The 19,690-nt window shown below is 37.1% G+C and overlaps 1 protein-coding gene across 7 annotated transcripts in view; it reads left to right on the plus strand.

Annotated features, from left to right (window-relative positions):
- Positions 1 to 14,801, plus strand: part of PLPPR5 (phospholipid phosphatase related 5) — a 140,101-nt gene extending 125,300 nt beyond the window's left edge. For 5 of the 7 annotated variants that reach the window (XM_082477962.1, XM_082477963.1, XM_082477960.1 and 2 more), the window contains one exon: positions 8,992 to 12,864. In XM_082477962.1, the coding sequence (XP_082334088.1) occupies positions 8,992 to 9,126 (135 nt within the window). In that variant the 3' untranslated portion in view covers positions 9,127 to 12,864. The other 2 variants (XM_082477965.1, XM_082477966.1) reach the window with 1 other exon arrangement.
- The last annotated feature ends 4,889 nt before the right edge of the window (positions 14,802 to 19,690 follow it).

Below are 19,690 nucleotides of genomic sequence, written 5' to 3' on the forward strand. Positions count from 1 at the left end.
AGATAAATACTATAAGGAAACTTTCCTTCCAAATAAATATCTGAATCTTTAGGCTCCAAGGGTTAACAGGATACAAGGGAAAATTAAAATATATACCAGAATTTAGATATTTCTCAGTGAAATTTTCAAATTTCAGTACTGAAGAAAGAATTCTATAAATATTGTGGTAGATGGTATTGTTGTTCCCAATTATTAACTACCCTCTTCTATAGGCAGAGTATCCTTCCTGCTCCATTTATTTTGGACTTGATCAATAACATATGAGTGAACCTGATAGATAGCCCATCAACCAGAAACTTGTAAAACCATCATGAGCTTCTGCCTACCCTGTTGCTCTTGAGCCTTCTTCCAGGAGAAGGCTGTGTTCCAGATACGGGCTGTTCTGACAGCCTGAGTCCCAGAATGGGAAGTCATGGGAAGCAGACCAACACCCAACCTGTAGCTTGGAGCAGATCCATAGAACCTGACCACCAACATGTAGTATGAGGAGGTATATACACACATTTGTTGTTGGAAGCCAACTGAGCTTTTGAGATTATAATACAGTGTACCTACTGAAAACTAATACACACAAAAGTAATATACCACCCAAGACTAACAGCATGCTAGCCTCAGACTTCTCCCTCTGTAGCATTAGATGCCAGAATAAAATGGAGTAATGTCTTACGAGTTTCCATGAAAAGGTGGTGACATAGGAATTCTATTCCCACCCAAAAGATCATTTAAGTGTTAAGATAATCATAAAGCACCACATGTGTAAGAATTCAGGAACTATATTACTCATGAAAGAAGATATTTACTCATACCAGAAGATATTTACCAGTTAACTGAGCAAAACACCAATATCTAGAGCTCTCAAATTGAGAAAAGTCATATTATGAATGAGTTGGCAGGAAAAATGGAAACCATTTAAATATAGACTTAATTAGAATTGACTGTGGTAAATGCAGTGACAGAAACAGGGCAAAATTATAAAATTCATTTAAAGAGAAGATCTATAACAAAATAAATTAATACAGCAATGACAAAATGAGACAAATCTTAGATAATGCCAATAAAATTGTCAAAGTATGATAATTTGTAGATTTTATAAAGGAGGGACTCGATATTACTGTTTCATTCTTGCGTTGCTGACTAGAAAAATTTAGGTTCAAGCGTTTTTAAAAATAAAATTTATCAAGAGTAGTTTAAAACAGTTTAAAAAGGCCAATGACAAAGTGTAAGATATAAACTACACACTTGCCAATGGGTTAATGTCTGTAATCTATAAAACATCCTAATTGAAAACTGGGCAAAGTTCATGAATAGGCACATCATTAGAGATCAAATGCAAATGAAAAAGAAGTATATGGAAAAGTACTCTCTGTCATGTTTGATGAAAATTTGTGAAGGGTCTTTTATGCAACACTGTGAAGTTGGTTCTTACCCTGTAAGCAAAGGGGAACCATGAAGGAATGAGGGTAAGGAAGGAAATGGCGTGTTCAGAACGGAGAATATATTGAAGGAGAGCAACACTGCAGCAAAACAAAACCAAACAAAAACCAATCTGAGAGGCTGTTGTAAAAATCCAGATAGATGATAAAGATCTAGACCTCAATACAGCCATGTTATGCCATATTGACTGACCAGGCATCATTTGGCAAAGTCTCTTTTGGTCGGGTGCTTGTTCTGATCAGAGGAGTTGTATAGGCTGCTATAACAAAATACTATAGACTAGTGGCTTATAAATAACAGAAATTTATTTCTCACCATCCTGGAGGCTAGGATGTCTTAAGATCAAGGCACTGGCAGATTCAGTCTCTGGTGAGGGCTCACTTCCTGGTTCATAGATGGCCATCTTCTCCCTGTGCCTTCACATGGCAGCAGGGGTGAGGGAGTTCTCTAGGGTCTTTATAAGAATACTTATCCCATTCATCAAAGACTCCGCCCTTAGGAGCTAATCACCTCCCAAAAGCCCCATTTCCTGATATCATCATGTTGGGGATTAGGTTTCAACATACGAATTTGGGGGCACACAAGCATTCGGTCTATATGCAGGGGTTATCTAACCATACCAGGGCTTTACAGTGAAGAAGGCTAACTGCTGACCAGGGTGTCACTAAGAAGACTATCCCTCCCCCCCACCCACCTCAAGAAACGTGCTGGCCTTTCATCTATGGCGTTTTCCTGTCCTGTCTTCAGACATCTCTCTTGGCCATAACTAACGGAAAAGGAGCACCTTGGCTTCCTTCCTACCAGGGATCCTCCCGGCTCAAGCTGCATTCATCCCAGAAACAAAACACCAAGTGCTTTTTGTTTTTTGTTCCTCTTGCCCTCTGCTTGTTCTGAGGGCAAGAATGCTGCCATTCAGATTTGCATAGGTAAGCACATACGCATGATGTATGCTTATGCATTATCAATTTTAATTGATGCCAAACAGCAAATCTAAAGAAAGGGACACTCACTATCTAGCAAGGGAACAAAAATATTCAAAACTAAATGTAAGGATAGATGGGGTTTGACAGAAAATGGAATATTTCCAATAAATCTGAGAGGAGTTGATAATCTACATAGTTTTATTAAGGCAAATAGAACAGGCCACTATAGCCACTTAATGGCTGGCTCATTTGAGATCGCTTTGAGAACTCACTTAGTGGATAGCGCCAGGTATAGGAAATGCTTTTTGAGAAAAAAAATTTTTTTTCCATCTAAGCCTAAGCATCATTTTTTCTTAGGTTTATGTGAGCTAATCATTTAAACCAAAGGTAATTCCCTCTTGCCAACAGCAAGAAAGGGAAGGTAATGCTAGGAATAATTTACAAGATTCCAGTTTTGTACATCGAGTCGGGGACTTTTCACTAACCTGCACTACGCAAGAAGCTTCGTTGTGTGAAAGCACTTCCTGATTAACAGAAGCATCACCTGAGTGAAAGTGGTAACCAGTGATGACAGCTCGAAAAATCTGGAAATGGCATAAGGAGTGTGTATTAATACAGATAGAAATTACCATGTTTTGTTTAATTCCCATGGCAGCTGCTAAGGAAAACTATATGGATAGGAAAATTCCAAGGGAATTCACGGTGACCCAGGAAAGCCCATGCACTGACATTTACATTGACTGTTTTGCAGGTTATAAAATCACAGAAATCAAGGTGAAGCCTGAGCTGAAATTTAGGCAGAGTGGGGTGGGGTGGAGGTTGGAGGGACAGGCTTTTGCAGCTGGCAGTCCTGCGTCTGAAGCTTGGTTTGTCTACATTAGAACTAGGCGGGGTTAGACAAACTATTCCTCTTCTCCTTTTCCAAAAAGATTGATATAATAATGTTTTCCTTATGGAGTAATTGTTGAGATTAACAGATCCCAAATGAACTTCTTGGCACATGGTGGGTGCTTAACACAAGTTAGTTCCCTCCTGTAACAATAATGATTCGCTTAATAGGATTTTCATTTTATTACAGGATAGGATACCCTTATAGATATATTTCATGGATTTAAAAATTTATACAGATTGTCTATGTCATACATAGCACATGTGGCAGAAAATCTTATAGTATAAAATGTTGCATACATTAGTGTCATAGCAACAGCAAAACAATCCTGTGGTTTCTTGCCAAGACAAATATGATTATACCTTATGGTGCTCTCTGTGATAAATTCTTTTGAGGTTTCAAAATGTTGTGTTTGAATAACAATGGCAATCTATTTAAGATTCAGTTACTTTTCTATAATGCAAATCTTTGTTTAACAGAGCTGCTGAACTGTAATGTAAATGTTACATAGGACCTAGTCAAAACAACTGTATTAGTGATCAGGTATTGGAATAGTTAGTGGAACAAAATATCTTTATATTTTAGGCCTTTTTTCTCAATCTAAGCTTTGAGCACTTATGAAGAATATTTGAAGTGAATCGATGTTTACATGCTGTACTCTGTTCTCATTTGTTAAATTTAATATTGATTAAAAAAGGCAATTGAAAATGGAAGCTTAAAAATTCCAACCAGGCATCAACATTTTAGGTTAGAAAAATTAGCATATACTGATATTACTTTGCCATATGTCATTTTTCCTATTTGTACTTACATATATTCATTATTTATTTCTCCACACTATTTATAAATCATAATATACTACACAAAGAATAAAAGCCAGATTTTTTTGTTCAGTCATATCTAGCAGGCCTTTTATAAAAGCGTCTTTTCAGTAAATTACTTTTGAATATAAACAAGCTCTCTCATCTCATTTTATGAATAAATATAGAGTTGATGACTGCATTTTTTAATTATATGATTCGTGCAGTCATTAGTTAAGGACAGAATAAGACAATGATAGATTAAAAAAATCATTCTCAGTGCACACATCGTTAGTTACACATGGAAAACTTCTTCCACCCATTCATCCCCCTCTTCTCTCAGATTGGTTCCGTTTTGGTAGACTGTCCTAGAGACACTATGGCAGCCTTCAAAATCAGTCCAGAGCACCATGACACTATGAACATTTTTGGTAGAGAAAATACAGTTTTATTTGACTAAAACTAGGAAAATAAACAATGACCCCATTCCCAGTCTTATGAAACAACCACACTTAGTTTTTGTTGTTTGTTGTTTCTGTTAAAGGAGCAACAAGTAACTTATGTAAATGATTTAAAATTTGAAAATCTGGATAAGCAAAACAGTAATGAATAGGAAATATCCATATCCTACCACAGTAATCACTGGACATATTTTCTTAAAATAGCCTTCGAGGCCCCATGAGTATGTGTCTGAGTTTGTGTGTGGTACAGGACCTCCCTAGATGCTCCCTTCTGTAGCCAGCTTTTGCTCATGTAACAGTATATCATGAGTATGCTCACAGATCAATGAATATGTAATCATATCAAGCATAACTGTAAAAGCTAATCTTCAGTGAGAACCTAATATGTGTCCAGAATTATGCAAAGAACATCACACATAAAATGCCATTTTAGTTTTTACAGAAATCATTTGAGTGTAGCTTGTTATTCCGATTTTACAGAGAAGGAGACTGAAAGAGGTTAAGTAATTTGCCCAGGGTCACATAACCTGCATTCTGAAATTGGAATACGGAACTGTTTTTTCCATTTTTTATTTATGTTCCATGTTTATCACTGCAGAGCTCCAAATCATAATCACTGTGCTGTGCACATAGAATTACAATATAGAACTACATTGAAAAGCTTTAATCCATATCAATTCATCATTACTTTTGTTAGGCAGAGGATTGCTTCCACTTCCAATTTCCCACAATTATAAACAATACTAGGGTAAACATCTCTAAAATAGATATATTTGTAAGTTCAATGAATAACTTATTTAACATATATTTATAGAAGTGGAAATGCTGGAAAAAAAAAGGATGAGTACCCCTAAGGTTTTTGGTTTGATTCACATCAAACCAAGAATGGAGAATATTGTTCTTAACAATCTTCACCAATCTTATAGGTCAAAAATAAATGAAGTACCTCATTTTAATTTGTGTCTTTTGAATACCTTCTCATACATTTATTTTGTATTTCCCTTTTTGTGACTGAAACAAATATTGAAACAATAGTTCAATAACTGACAAATCAAATTCTAGTCACCACTTGGCCCTTAGACTTAATTCATAGAGTGGCTTAATGGTACTACTTTTTTTAATTGGGGTTTATTAAAGGCATAATTTACATCCTATAAAATTCCCTTTTTAGCATATAGTTTTATGAGTTTTGACAAATGCCTACCATCATGTAATCATAACCACAATCAAGTTATAGAACATTTCTATCACCCTAAAATGGTAGCCAACCCCTCCTTTAGCCCCCAACCCCTGGCAACCACTATCTTTTTTCTGTTCCTATAGTTTTACCTTTTCCAGGATGTCATATAAATGGACTCATATAGTATGTAGCCTTTTGAGTCTTCTTTCACCTTGCATAATGCATTTGAGATTCATTCATGTTGTTACCTGTTTTCTTTTTTTCCTTTTAATTGCTGAGTGGTATTCTGTTGTATAGGATATACCACCATTTTTAAAAATCCATTTACCAATTGAAGGATATTTGGGCTGTTTCCAGTTTTTCCCAATTATGAATAAAGCTGATATAAAAATTCATGCACAGGTTTTTGTGTAAATGTATATTTTTCAATCTCTTGGATAAATACCTAGGAATGGGATTGTTGGTTTGTATGGTAAATATATTCAATATGTTTACCTTTACAAAATTTTTCTGAAGTATCTTTGTCATGCCTAATGGCCCTTATGGGTTTGAATGGTTCTGAAATTACTCTTGATGTAGCTCATCCAGATTTTTATTGACTGTTACCTCTTTCTGAAAATAGGCAAGTTTTTAAATAAGGAGTTTTAATCAGCTCCTGGTTATACAAGAACTTATCATGCACTTGATTCATACTCACATCCTCTGATTCTTCTCTGTCAAGTAACATTGGGCTGCTTATTTAGCAAATATAATGCATTTTAAAAAGTTAAAGAGAAATAAAATAAATAAGAAGCCATTAGTTAGATTAAAATACTAGTGTAAAAGAAGGCATGGGTACAATTTATGGGTGAGTTACCTTTTTTACCATCATTCATTATGTATAGTAACATTTTATTTGTTATTAGGTTTGTAATATATGAAACATGTAACAAATATCAAGTAAGCAGCACTATGGTACCTTTCCCAGGACTCATGAGTTTACAGTCTCATGAGTCTGTACTTTTATAGATTTTATAAATAATTTTATAAGCAAATTCAGAACAGGGTGATGATAGTTATGCTAGAGGAGCACATAAACGGGGACCCATCCAAACTTAGCGATGCTTACAACATCCTCTTAAGTAGAGATCTGAAGGACTGGTGGCCATGGGAGAAGGAGAGAAAAATATTCCAGATAGAGGAACCAGCTTGCACCAAGGTTTTATTTGGCAAGTGAGGTAAGAGCACTGGGGCAAGAGACTTGAGGATGCCATTAAAGAGAGTTCAAATGGGGTCCAGAATGAATGTAATAGAAATAGAATTGAAAAGAAGCAAGATGAGCTGGAGCAGATGAACAATTATTGGTTGGGAAATTTCTAAAATGGCCAAAGAAACTTTGTAGTATGAGGGAAGTAGGCCAGGAGGTAAATTGGGTTGATGGTTGAGAACATAGTTGTGAATATGGGCTAAAAGTGTGTTGGACAGGTCATTAGAGTTAGGGAAGTTAAGAAACTTTGGATAGAGTCCAGGGATACCCACATCCACTAAGGACCATAAACACATTAGTATTAATAGACTTACTTGGAGTTTCATGTCGGTGCATTGGGAAACACTGAGTTACAGTGAAACCCAAGAGTTTATTACACATCTTCTCAATACCTTATGCCCCGTGAAGCTCTAAGCAAGGAAAGAAATGTGCAGCTGTTCCCAGAAGTATTTAAACACAGAGATTTTTTCTTTTTTTGAGAATCATTCAGGATTACTGCTTTTTTAGGCAATGCTCTTTTTACCAGAGAAATAATATTTTAAGAAAGAATTGATTGTATATACCTGGCAGTGCTCACATTGCTAACTAATCACTTTTCTGTACCTTTTGGCAGTGGTTCTCAGACTGGTGTAAAAGGAAATTCCTGCGAAGAAACAAAACTCTGAGCTAATATAAAACTCTGAATTGAAACAGAACCACTATAAAAAAAAGAAATAGTTCCCAAAAAGTCATCTTTCCTGAGAGAACTCTGGTTCTGTCACATTTATCTTTTATGTCTTCACATCCCCAACTTTTTAAAACAAGAAATTGCTTAGATGAACTTTATAATGTTTCGTAGTCTCAAGTTTGAAGTTCTCTAATAATTTCTTCTAATATGGACCTAACACCATTTCTCTTTTCTAAAATACTCACCGACTTCACAACCTACCAGGAGGAAAACAATGTGACAAAGTAGAGTCTAAGAGCACACACTTCATAAGCTACTGCTTTTCTTCCTTCTTTCTTCTCTTACGCATTTTGCCTTCATCAAGAGACACAGTGAATGAAGGAAGGAAGCAAATAGCAAAATAAAGATAGCCAATATTGGGGAGTATGACATCCATCCACCTTCCCCTGATAAAATGTAGGTTGTGTCTGTAATAATTGTTGATTCTTATAGGACCATGATTCCTTTTCCTAAATCATTAGTGCTAGATGTTTTTCAGGATTAAAATATTTTATATTTTAGGGAAAAATACTGTGTATTCTGTTACACAAGCAGGATCTTGGGCATCACTTTGTAGTCAAAGATGGATATTTCCACAGCATAACAGAGTACAAATTGCCTCACAGCTATTCAGGTTTGTTTTTTACCACCAAATGAGTTTGCACCAATTTTACCAAAAACATTTGGGTTTTAAAGTTTGTTTGGATATTAGAATTGTAGACAATAGCATTGTAAAATTCCAACCAATTATAAAAATCTTCTTGACTTCATTCTCTCTCTTTGTCTTTCTTTTCTTTTACTTTTTTATCTTGTTTCTCTGGCTTTTACAGACAACTATTGATATAATGATATGTTTGAGTAGAGACAAGGACCTTTGTGCATATCATCTCATTTAATCTTAATAAAAATCCATTCAAATAGGTATTATTATTTCCATTTCACGAATGAGAAAGCTAGGTCTCTGAAAGGTTAAATTGCTTGTGAAAATTTCAGTTGGTACAGAGCCCACCTTCAAACACTTGACATTCACACTACCTGACTGCAGAGTCCACTGTGCCACACAGCTTCCTTACCAATAGAGCTGAGGACACAAATCATTGAGTTAGACATCATATGCACAGATCCCATTTTATGCTTAAGTTTAGCGTAAAAGCTGATTGCTGATAACCTCCTGTTAAAAAACAAAAGCTGTTTATAATCATCCAGAAAGAAAGAAACTGGAACAAATTTAACCTCAGTATTTGGTCCAGCAATGTAACAGCGTAGAACTTTAAATAGACTAGCACTTTATCCAAGTAAGTCAGTCAATATTTAAATAAACACTGAAATAATATATAAAATACATTTTGTAGGTGTCCCAAATCCAACCTATTGAGAGTGATCAAGAAGAAAATTCACAGGGAAGGTCCTTTAAAGGCTGTCTTGCAAGGCTCTTCAGCTGGATAATGGGAATCAGCCACTGTGAACACCTTCAATTAAGGCAATAAACGTATGTGCGCTAGAGCGCACTGGTGTTGGAGTTGGTTGCAAAGCTAAGGCAAATACAGAAACCGTGTCCTTTTGTGCAGGTTTCCATTACAACGAAAAGGGATCTAGATACTAGATTGTTTGGGTTGTTATTGTTATTTTTATTCAATATAAAATTTTGAATATATTTATTCAAATATATTTTGTTTTTTCACTGATTTTTTTCCACTAATTAATGGGAAATTAGCATTCCTCAGTGAAATAGCCCTTAATAGTAGTGACTTTTTTGTTTTCTTACCTGAGGTGCTCATTTTGCATCTCCCTCTGTTTTCTCAAAGAGAAATGACGAGTGGCAGATCTTGTCAGGTGGCAAGTCATCACCAAATTTTCATGTCGTAAGTAAATGACAGTTTTGTTTTAAGTAACTTTTTAAAATTCCAAAGCATAATTTATACAACTGGGGGTATAGAATAAATAGGAAAACAGAAGTTTTCACATAGAACTTAAGGCTTCAAAAATTGACATGCTAGAGACATAGAGTTTATCAAATTTAAGAATCCAAAACTACTTTTCAGAAACAAGCGCTTGTTTTTCCGTGGGACCTCTGCACTCAAGGACTGGATTCAGTATTTTGCTCACTGATTTGCTGTGGACTTGAATGAACACTTTCTAATGCATGTAGCATATTCTAATCTTCAACTCTTTGGACCCAAGCTTTGTTATCTCCACTCTAATCCTCTGTATGTATAATTGCACTGATGATTTATATGACCACTTTCTTCTTGTGACTCTGAATTAAGCTTCTATGCATGAGTTTTTGGTTTGCCTGTTGAGTGTTTGCACTATCATCTACTAATAAGATTTAGTATTGCATATTAAGAATTCAGCCGGATTAAAAGGGGAATATCCTTGTCACCTAGTTTGCCTCATAGGGAGTCCATTCCTCAAGACAGGTGATCTGAAAATATTAAGTGCAATTCTGTTTTTTTAAATATTACTGAGAAAAATGCTGATGAAGTGGGCAATATCATAACTTCCTGCATAGGAATTATACCATTTGAATATTTCAAATCATGCATTTACATGCATGTAATTGTTATAATATAGAATCATAGAGTCTTAGAGATGGTAAGGACTTTAAGTGATTAGTTTGTCCTTTCTCTAGATTCTTTCAGGGAAAAACTGCTCCTGTGCTAGATGAGAATTCATCTTATTTCTTAAAGCATACTGAGATATAAGGTCCATCTCTTTCAGTCTGTGGTGTGGGTTTATTTGCTCTTAGTGAAATTAATAAACAGATGGTCCCTGTGCTCTCTGTCTGCTCCTTTCATGTACTTGGAAACTTATTAAATTTCCCCTTTATTTTCTCTTCCCTTTGCATAGTCACTTTGTTATTTACTTTCATCTGTTTATCTAATGACCACCTTTAAATGATAAGCCCTAAGTAGAACCCTTCTAATTCCAGTCAAATAGGAAAAATCAACTCAGAGATTAGAACTTAATTGTGATGTGAAAGTGAAAGGGTACTAATTGGAAAAAGCAGGCATTTCCCCAGAGCCCTGGGATCTGAAAGTGGAGTCAGTCTGGAAACAAACTGTTTACCCTTGAAGTTTAACCTGGTAATGACTTAGCATAAAGAAAGGGGTAGTATCGTTCAGAATTTATGGGCAGTGAAGGGAAGATCTAGTGGTCACCAAAACGTGCTTTTAAATGGCAAGACTGAATCCAGGATTTCCTGGTTCTCGATAGCACACTTACAGTTATCCGTTCAATGTCTCACTTCTAAGGTGACCTCGCGTCCCTATTTGGGACAGCCCCAGTTTAAGCCTGTCATCCCTGTGTATGATTAGCATCCCTTTTCTCCCCCAGTATGTCCAGGTTTAGATGATAATTCATATGCTCTCCCTACAGTCAGTCATTGCACATTCTTTGTCACTCTCTCCAGCTTGTACCTATCCCTTGGTTTTTCTTACTCTGCTTGTGTTCTCCCTTGCATTGATTATCAGTGATTTGTTTCTGATACTTTCTTTGCTTTATTAAGGTCTTTTAACATTTCAGTTCTATCTTCCAAGGTGATGGTTGTCCCCTTCACTTAGGCTCATCTTCAGCAAATTTAATGAGCCTTGTGGACACTTTATTATTTAGGTTAAGGGAACACTTATACCTTGGCCAGTGGCCTTTGGAACAACATCCATTTTCTCTCCCTTGTTTTAATCTCCTTTCCTTTCTTTTTACTGTCAGGTCTTCACCCTTTCCCTACCCTCCAGTTGCCACTGACCGATTAATCTTCAATTTATATCTTAACATCTTTCCAGAAATTACTATGTGCTAGGTCCTGTCCAGAGGAGTGCACTCCTGTCAGTTTTGTACTGAAGCACTGTATATCAAACTGTATTATTTCAGTTCACAGATTTCAAGTCCCCATGGGGCCACTGGAAATAAAAACTATGATGTACTGTTTCCACACTTCTTATGGCTTTTACTCAATCATAGTGCATTATATAACTCTGACAAATATTTTTTGTCCTAAAGTCACGCTTGTGCTTTTGGAAGGAAAACTCAAGAAAACTTAGAGATGAACTGCTGAATTTGCCAATGTTTTCATCATGCATTTTTTTTAAATGGGAAATTAAAGTATCTAAGGTCTTGTCAGCAGTTAGTAAAAGGGTCCGCATGCTCTGCTCACTACTGATTCTTACTGATATTGTTTTTCTCTAGGCTTAAGTGGGTCACACCTAGAAAATAATGCCTTAAGCTGTGGTTAGTAATATCCTTCTAGTTGTGGTTAATATGCCTCAATTCAGTGAAAATGAATTTTAATTTATTCACATACATTCAGAAAATGTTTAAGCTATTTGAAACACCTTAACTTGAAAAGAGCTACACATACATGGAAGAAATCTCATGGCATGCATTCATTACGTGAAATTCTATTTATGATGTCTTTGACTTATAAAGAGTCCAAGCTACTATGAAGAACATTCCAAACAGGTAATTTGATGGTAAAACCCTTCCATAATGCTGCTGTTATCGGTTGGGGCTGTCACTTAAGTTAGCTCTTGACATGACCTATATGTGGCATGATTAATTATGTCATGTCGATTTTCCACTGCAGTATTTCAGCAGCCATGGTATGGCCTGTTGCATGTCTGAAACCATTTAAATATTAGCCATTCCGCAGGGTTCCTTTGTACACAATTCAGTTGCTTAAACAAACAACAACAAAAAAAAGTTAAAAAGCTCCTTAAAGAATTTTCTGGTTGAGGTAAAACAACAGAGACTGCAGTCTGTAGTCTGGATTCATGCATCAAAAATGAAGTGTTTAAAGGAGATCTTTGTCAACTAGCAAATGCCATTTCAGTCTGAACATTTCACCACTCCCTCTATGCCATCTGTCTCACAGGGAGCAATTAATCTGAAACTCCAACATGCAGCATTAAAATTCCATTAACGCTGAACAGAATATTAACATGTCTGGCATTGCCATTTTTATCTCTCCAAATTTCAGTGTTAATTTTGAATAAGGCAGGTATAACATTTTACTCTATTTGGTTAATTAATAATATTGAATAAAATGTATAATTAGCAGCCAAATTTATGTAATAATATGTACAACTCATTTGAATAATGCTGTATGCTTTTGCAGTTTAAACGTACCTGGGCTACAGTTTTATATGAGGCTAATGCTTATTTGTAAAAGCACTGAATCTTTTACGAAGCCAGTTTTCCCAAGGCTCTGACTTTGTAATTCCTTTTCCTTTTTGCAGAACCACATCACTGCCTTCGCAGAAGTCACATGATATTGAAGCAGATGGTCTTTCACTGCATTGGACATCGTCCCTTTTCACCATCCATTCATAACACCCAAAGTGTGTTTGATGACAAAAAAGTTTATCAAGTTGTCTAATCATTTTTATAATTTAAAAATCAGTGTCAACTTATCTGTTTCCCCCACTAGACTGTGAGCTCCTCAAGGGCAGGACTGTGTCTTTCTTCTCTGTCTCCCCAGCACCTATAACAAAGCCTCACACAGAGTAGGCAGGTGTTCAATAAAAAATGATGACCAATGAACAAAAATTAATTCTGAAATAAAACCTTCACTTCAGTTTCTCACAGAATCACTGAGACCATGTGAAAAGAAACCTCTTCGCGAGTCATATTTGTGTAAGAAGTCCCTCTATTTTGAGCTAGTCAAGCTTTTTAATTTTTCATGTATCTTCTATTCGGCAGCATACCATGTTTCATTTGAAGTGGACTTTGAAAGTCATGGGGGTTTTTATTTCATTATACAGCATGACTTATTTCCATTCTAACAGATTTCAGTGTGTGAAATTACTTTACTTTTAGAAAGTATGTTCTGTACTAAAATAATGTTTGCACATAATATTATGCTATATTTCACTTAAAATACCATTCATACTATAAATTCTAAGACTGGTGCTTCTGCTTTTGAAGGGGAAAATTGCCAATTTTTACTGTAATAAGTAATGTATCATAATTAAAAATTATTTATTTGGATTTTTGTTCCTGACAGTTGTGGTTTAATTGTTGACTTGTAGTTTTTGAATTCAGGCAGTGTTTAGGATAGTCAAAGTGACTAAATCCTTAGCAATGATACCTATTTATTGAGCATTTTTCCACTGATAATTGTCTCAAGAGTGGTCTAAGGCTCCATTCTTTTACTAATCAAGTTTCCAGATAATTTAAATAGCAAAGAACCACACCCTGGCAACGCAGTTTAAATTATATAAAAGTAAGAAATGTAGTTAATGTATTTTACTTTGCGTATGTGTAGTATGTTATAGTTTACAAAGTACATTTTCATTTATTATTTCGTTTAATCTTGACAGTAACCCTGGGTAAACATTAAGAGTTTGGCTTTAGTGTTACAGATGAGAAAAATAAAGACAAGGCAGGTTAAATAATGTGCCCAATTCCACACAACTAGTAAGAGGCAGTTAAAGTTTAAATTTAGATTTTCTGACCCTAGTATTCTTTTTAAATATGCCACAGCTGCCATATCACTTTGGACACATCGAGGCCGTTCAGAGGTCAATGGAGTCCTGGGCAACTATCTACATTTCAAAAAATGAAGAAATGCCAAAATAAAGTTATAAAAGTTATGCTGTATTTTAAACATGTGTGTTTTAAGAATGAACACTTTTCAAAGCACAACAATATACTTACCAATTTATAATCCTATTTAAAAATAACGTCAAGAGTCTAGATGTGAGGTCTTTTGTAAAGTCAAAACCTAAATCAGATGTCTCTCCTGCAACCCTCACCCCCATGCCCTAACCCCACCCCTCAGGAGAGGCCCTGAGGGACTTCCCTTACACTGAGCATGTGGAATTAAGGATGAAAATCATAATGTAAGGAAAATAAATTGGACTCTGAGAAAACCATTCAATGTACTGCTCAACAATAACTTTGTGATTTTCAAAGCTGCGCAGAGTAGCTTTGTCTTATATGAGAAGTGGTTAATTGACTGAGAAGGTTCTTCCCAACCTTGATAGAACTAAAGGAAATAAACTTTTAATTTTCTCTGTTATTTTAACAGAAATCAGAAAATAAATATAACCAAAGACTTGTCCATTACTCCCAAAATAGATGTTACTTACTCTTTTTCATCACCATGGGAGTTAAAGCACTTTTAATAGGGCCAGAAAAAAAAAAAAAAAAAACAGAAAATTCACGTTTCTACCTTTCAGACTTCTCTAGAAAATTCAGTTCCGGTAGAAATTTAGAACACAAAAAAAGCTTGGAATGCCTTTGACCCTCATTAAAGACTTTTTAGGCAATAATAGTGATGGGGAATTCACTTACTGGCAATGAAAGTGGAGGGAATGATCATAATATCTTAGGAGGCATGATTACCAGTAAGACTTAAAGAGATCTGTTCTCTCGGTTCTAGCATCAGTCTTCAAGGAACCAATTAGTCACATTTTTCTTGTTGGAAGCCTTAGCTATATATGATATATAAATGTATCTTTGTACCTGGTTAAACCCGGTCTGAATGCAGGAGTTATAAATTCCTCAGAAATCCACATTTAAACCAGGATCAGAGTAAGGTCAACTGTAATATTTAAATGTCATGGACCCAAGATTGTGCAGTGAATGATCCTGCCATGAAGGAAATTCAGAAGAATAAAAAGATACACATGCATAAGGCAAAAAGTCAGCAAAGAGCCCTTAACCATGATGCTGTTACTGAAAATAATGATAAAATACATTTAAGAAAATATTCATTTGTAAATATGTACATAGATAGTCTAGTGAAAGCAGGCAAACACATGTCTTTCTGATAAAAACATCTTTTTATTCTAGTTACTTGGGGCCCAGGTCAGTATAAATTGGTCAGCCTGAAAATTTCAGTAGTCTCTGTTTGCATGGCAGAAATTCTGCACATGTTTTATCTGATTCCTAAGATTATCTAAAAGGATCTTTTATGTTAAAAGAGAGGTGAACCTTCTTTGACAGACTTTGTCTATTCCACTTCTAACTGGGCCTCTCTTTTCTCAGGATCTATCCTAGCCAAATATCTCAGTTACATTTACCATACAGTTTCCTTTGTGAAAGAGCAGTAGGGGAGGAAATAATTCTCTGCTGTGTATTGTATTTTTCAAATAAAATTTAAAAATTAAATTAAAAAAAATAAGTTTGATTTTTTTTTCCCAGGTATTAATTCTTTCTTGGAGGTAGAGGAATAAATAATGCTGGCTATCCTGATGGAAGTCAGATTGCCAGAGCGACTGGAGAATGTTTGGAAGGGGATCACAGTGGTTCAGATTGGACCAGTTCTTTGGGCAGCTAAAAGACCCTCTGCATCCCATGGGCCATCCTGGGATCTCATCAACTTCCTTATTTACAAATCACAACCCCCTGGAGACAATATGGGATACTGAGCAGGTACACAATCTACTACATAATCTGCCTCCTATGTATGAGCAAGATGCTAAAGACTAGTTGTAAATGACCTTGTGATGCCGAAAGCTCAGCTTCTCTGTACACCGGTGCCGAATCAAATCTTGGAGACAGAGTTTTGGGTGAAGTAGAAAAGAGTAGCTTTATTCCTTTGCCAGGCAAAGGGGGACACAGTGGGCTCCTGCCTCAAAAAACTATGTGCCCCCCCCCCCTTGGAGAAGATAGAAGTTTTATAGTAATTGTTCAAAGAGGGTGTGATCAGCTCACGGACATTCTTCTGATGGGTTCGTGGGGAGGTAAGTAGGAGTCAGCATCATCAACCTTCAGGTCCAACTGGTCTGGGGTCTACATGAATGTGTGCAGCATACCATCGTTAATCGTTAACTTCTCCCACCTGGAGGGGGTTTCAGTATCTGCAAAATAGTTCAAAGATATTGTTGTGTGTATCCGTTAATGGGGAAACAGGACCTTGCCCCAAGGCTGCTCTTGACTGTTTGTTTCTCCCTGGTCTCACATCCCCTCCCTTCCCTGATTAATTACTGTTTGGATCTGCCCATTGGAACTCAGGGAAGGTCATGGAGGCTGAATGAAGGCTGTTTCCTGTAATCAGAGAAATGGGGGACACAGATAGGCTTTGTGCCTAGGAGCCCCACGGGGCCGTGCTCAGTTGTTCCTGCCTCTAGGGTACCATTTATTAAATTTTTATTTTATGCTCTAAAAAGTTTCCCTGGACATATAACAAATGGTTCTATTTACACCTTACAAACATGGATCTCACATTTGGCAGGCATAGTCTTTCTAATGAGTTTTGTGAGTTATGATTCTTTTAAAATATCAATTAAGGAAATTTATTCCAGATTTTAAGTGAATGATTCTCTTTCAAGAAGAAAAAATAAAAGTATTCAAATTCTTCTTTCCTGGGCTTCCCTGGTGGCACAGTGGTTGAGAATCTGCCTGCCAATGCAGGGGACACGGGTTCGAGCCCTGGTCTGGGAAGATTCCAAATGCCGCGGAGCAACTAGGCCCGTGAGCCACAACTACTGAGCCTGCGCGTCTGGAGCCTGTGCTCCGCAACAAGAGAGGCCGTGACAGTGAGAGGCCCGCGCACCGCGATGAAGAGTGGCCCCCACTCGCCGCAACTAGAGAAAGCCCTCGCACAGAAACGAAGACCCAACACAGCCATAAATAAATAAATAAACAAATACTTTAAAAAAAAAAAATTCTTCTTTCCTGTCTCCTTCACTTTAGATCATAGCTGATTCTTGGTCTGATAGAGCCTCAGGACATGATCAAGGTATAGTAAAAATTAAGTTTGCTCTCACCACTCCAAGATTGTGAGCCATGGATGGATTATAGGATCTAAATTATAAACTCACACTGCCATTTTCAAATCTGTGGACTTGCTCACAAGGACCTCCAGACAAAAAGAAATACAGATGAGTGGGCACGCAACTACCTCCAACAATCAGACAAAAACTCAGAGTTTATGTCTCAAAGATGCCAATATTAATGAGGGTGATTCTTACACCATCCTTTGGCCTGTTGACCTTCATATTATTGCATTTATAAATTCATTTCCATTTTCATTTTGCACTGAAATACTATCAGTTGTAGAAAAGGGGAAAAAGTTTTTTTTCTTCCCAGGAGGAAAAAAAGAGGTGCATTTTAAAATTGAGGAAAAAAGGTGTATTTAAAATTTGATATTTAAAAAAGAAAAAGAAAAACCTTTCCAAAATATTGATACATTTTGAGTATTAATCAGATTTCCCTAGAGATATTGTTCTTCCTCAAAAAGGCCTTTAGGCCTTCACTCATTCAGCAAATATTATAGAGAGATTCTGTACACCAGAAAATTTGCAGTGGGCCAACTAAACAGTGGTTAGAAAGAGAGACATGGTCCCTACTCCTCCAGGTTGGATAGATCAGCAGCTCTGACACTGATGGTGTCCTAAGAGGTCTGTTTAAAGTTAAGGTGGGAGAATTGGCTTGGAGTTTACCAGCTACCTACTCTTGGGACTAAGCAAAGGACATTTTTATAGATTACAGCAACAGCTAAAGTTAAAAAAAAAAACCCTTTGCCTCTATAAATGACACTGTACTATTTATTGCTGAGCTTTAAAAAAAAAGTCAAATGCCATAATAATAAGCAAATACTATTCTCACAAATCTATGGTTTAGCCGAGCCATTTTTCTAGTCCGAGCTGGGTTCATTCATGCATCCGTGACCAAGTTGACAGCTCTGTTGATCTTGGCTGGACGTTCTCCAATGTATGGGGATCATCCGGATGTAGGCTAGTCTAGGATGGCTTCACTTGGGACAACTGAAATTTTCTCTGCATGATCTCTCCTTCAGACTAGCTAAGCTGCTTCACATTGGGGCCAAGTTAGAGCAGAAACATGCAAGACTCTGGCACATTATCAATTTCATCTCATTCAGTTGAGATGGGCCAAGGCAAGTCCCAAGGCCAGCCATTTTCCAAGGAGTGAGGGAGGAGCTGCAAAGGCACATTGCAGAAGGGTGGACACAAAGATGGGTGGAGAACAAGGGCCATTTGTGCATTCAATCTACCATAGACTTCCTGCAGCTAGACCTTAAAAATGTTCAAGCAGAGCCTAGCTGAACTGAGTTCCTCAATGTGCTGAGCACGGATTTATTCTCATAAGCATGAGAAACTCACGAATGACAATAGAGAGCAAGCTCATTGTATCTGAGCCAGAATGCACCTCCCCAATCTCCAGCCAAACCCCCAAAATGCCTTTGAAATAAACTGACTAGAGAACTGTCCACCCAGTACTTAACTGAGAGCAATGGGGAGCTTGCTGAAGCTCTCCTAGGTTCTCCCAGAAAGCCTTCCTAGCTCTTCTCCTGTAGGCACATAAGAAAGGGAGAGAAGGAGAAAAAACATCTGAGCAAAAAGAGTAGGGAAGAGATTGAAGCAAAAGAATAAAACCTGAAAAAAAGAAAGAGACTAATTGAAATATAAGACCACGTTCTGATACATTAATTGTGTGCTTGCGTGTATGCGTGTGTGTGTGCGTGCCCGCGCTTGCTTTGTGCAACTCTGATGTTTAAAACTTCAGTTACCCTGGTGCTACGGACTTAATATTCATGTCCCCCCAAAATTCATACATTAAAACCTGGGGGGCTTCCCTGGTGGCGCAGTGGTTGAGAATCTGCCTGCCAATGCAGGGGACACGGGTTCGAGCCCTGGTCTGGGAAGATCCCACATGCTGCGGAGCAACTGGGCCCGTGAGCCACAACTACTGAGCCTGCGCGTCTGGAGCCTGTGCTCCGCAACAAGAGAGGCCGCGATAGTGAGAGGCCCGCACGCCACGATCAAGAGTGGCCCCCGCTTGCCGCAACTGGAGAAAGCCCTCGCACAGAAACGAAGACCCAATGCAGCCATAAATAAATAAATAAATAAATAAATAAAATTAAAAAAAAAAAAAAAAACCTGAATCCCCAACTTGATGGTATTTGGAGATGGAGACTTCGGGAAGTAATTAGATCACAAGGGTGGAACCCTCTTGATGTTAGTGGCCTTATAAGAGAGCTTGTTCCGTCTCTTGCTGCTCTCCACCATGTGAGGATACGAGAAGACGGCTGTCCACAAACCAGGAAGATGGCTCTCCTCAGATACCAGGTCTGCAGGCACCTTG

This window comes from Balaenoptera physalus, assembly GCF_965194825.1.
Source record: "Balaenoptera physalus genome assembly, chromosome: 1".
NCBI classification, from domain to species: Eukaryota; Metazoa; Chordata; class Mammalia; order Artiodactyla; family Balaenopteridae; genus Balaenoptera; species Balaenoptera physalus.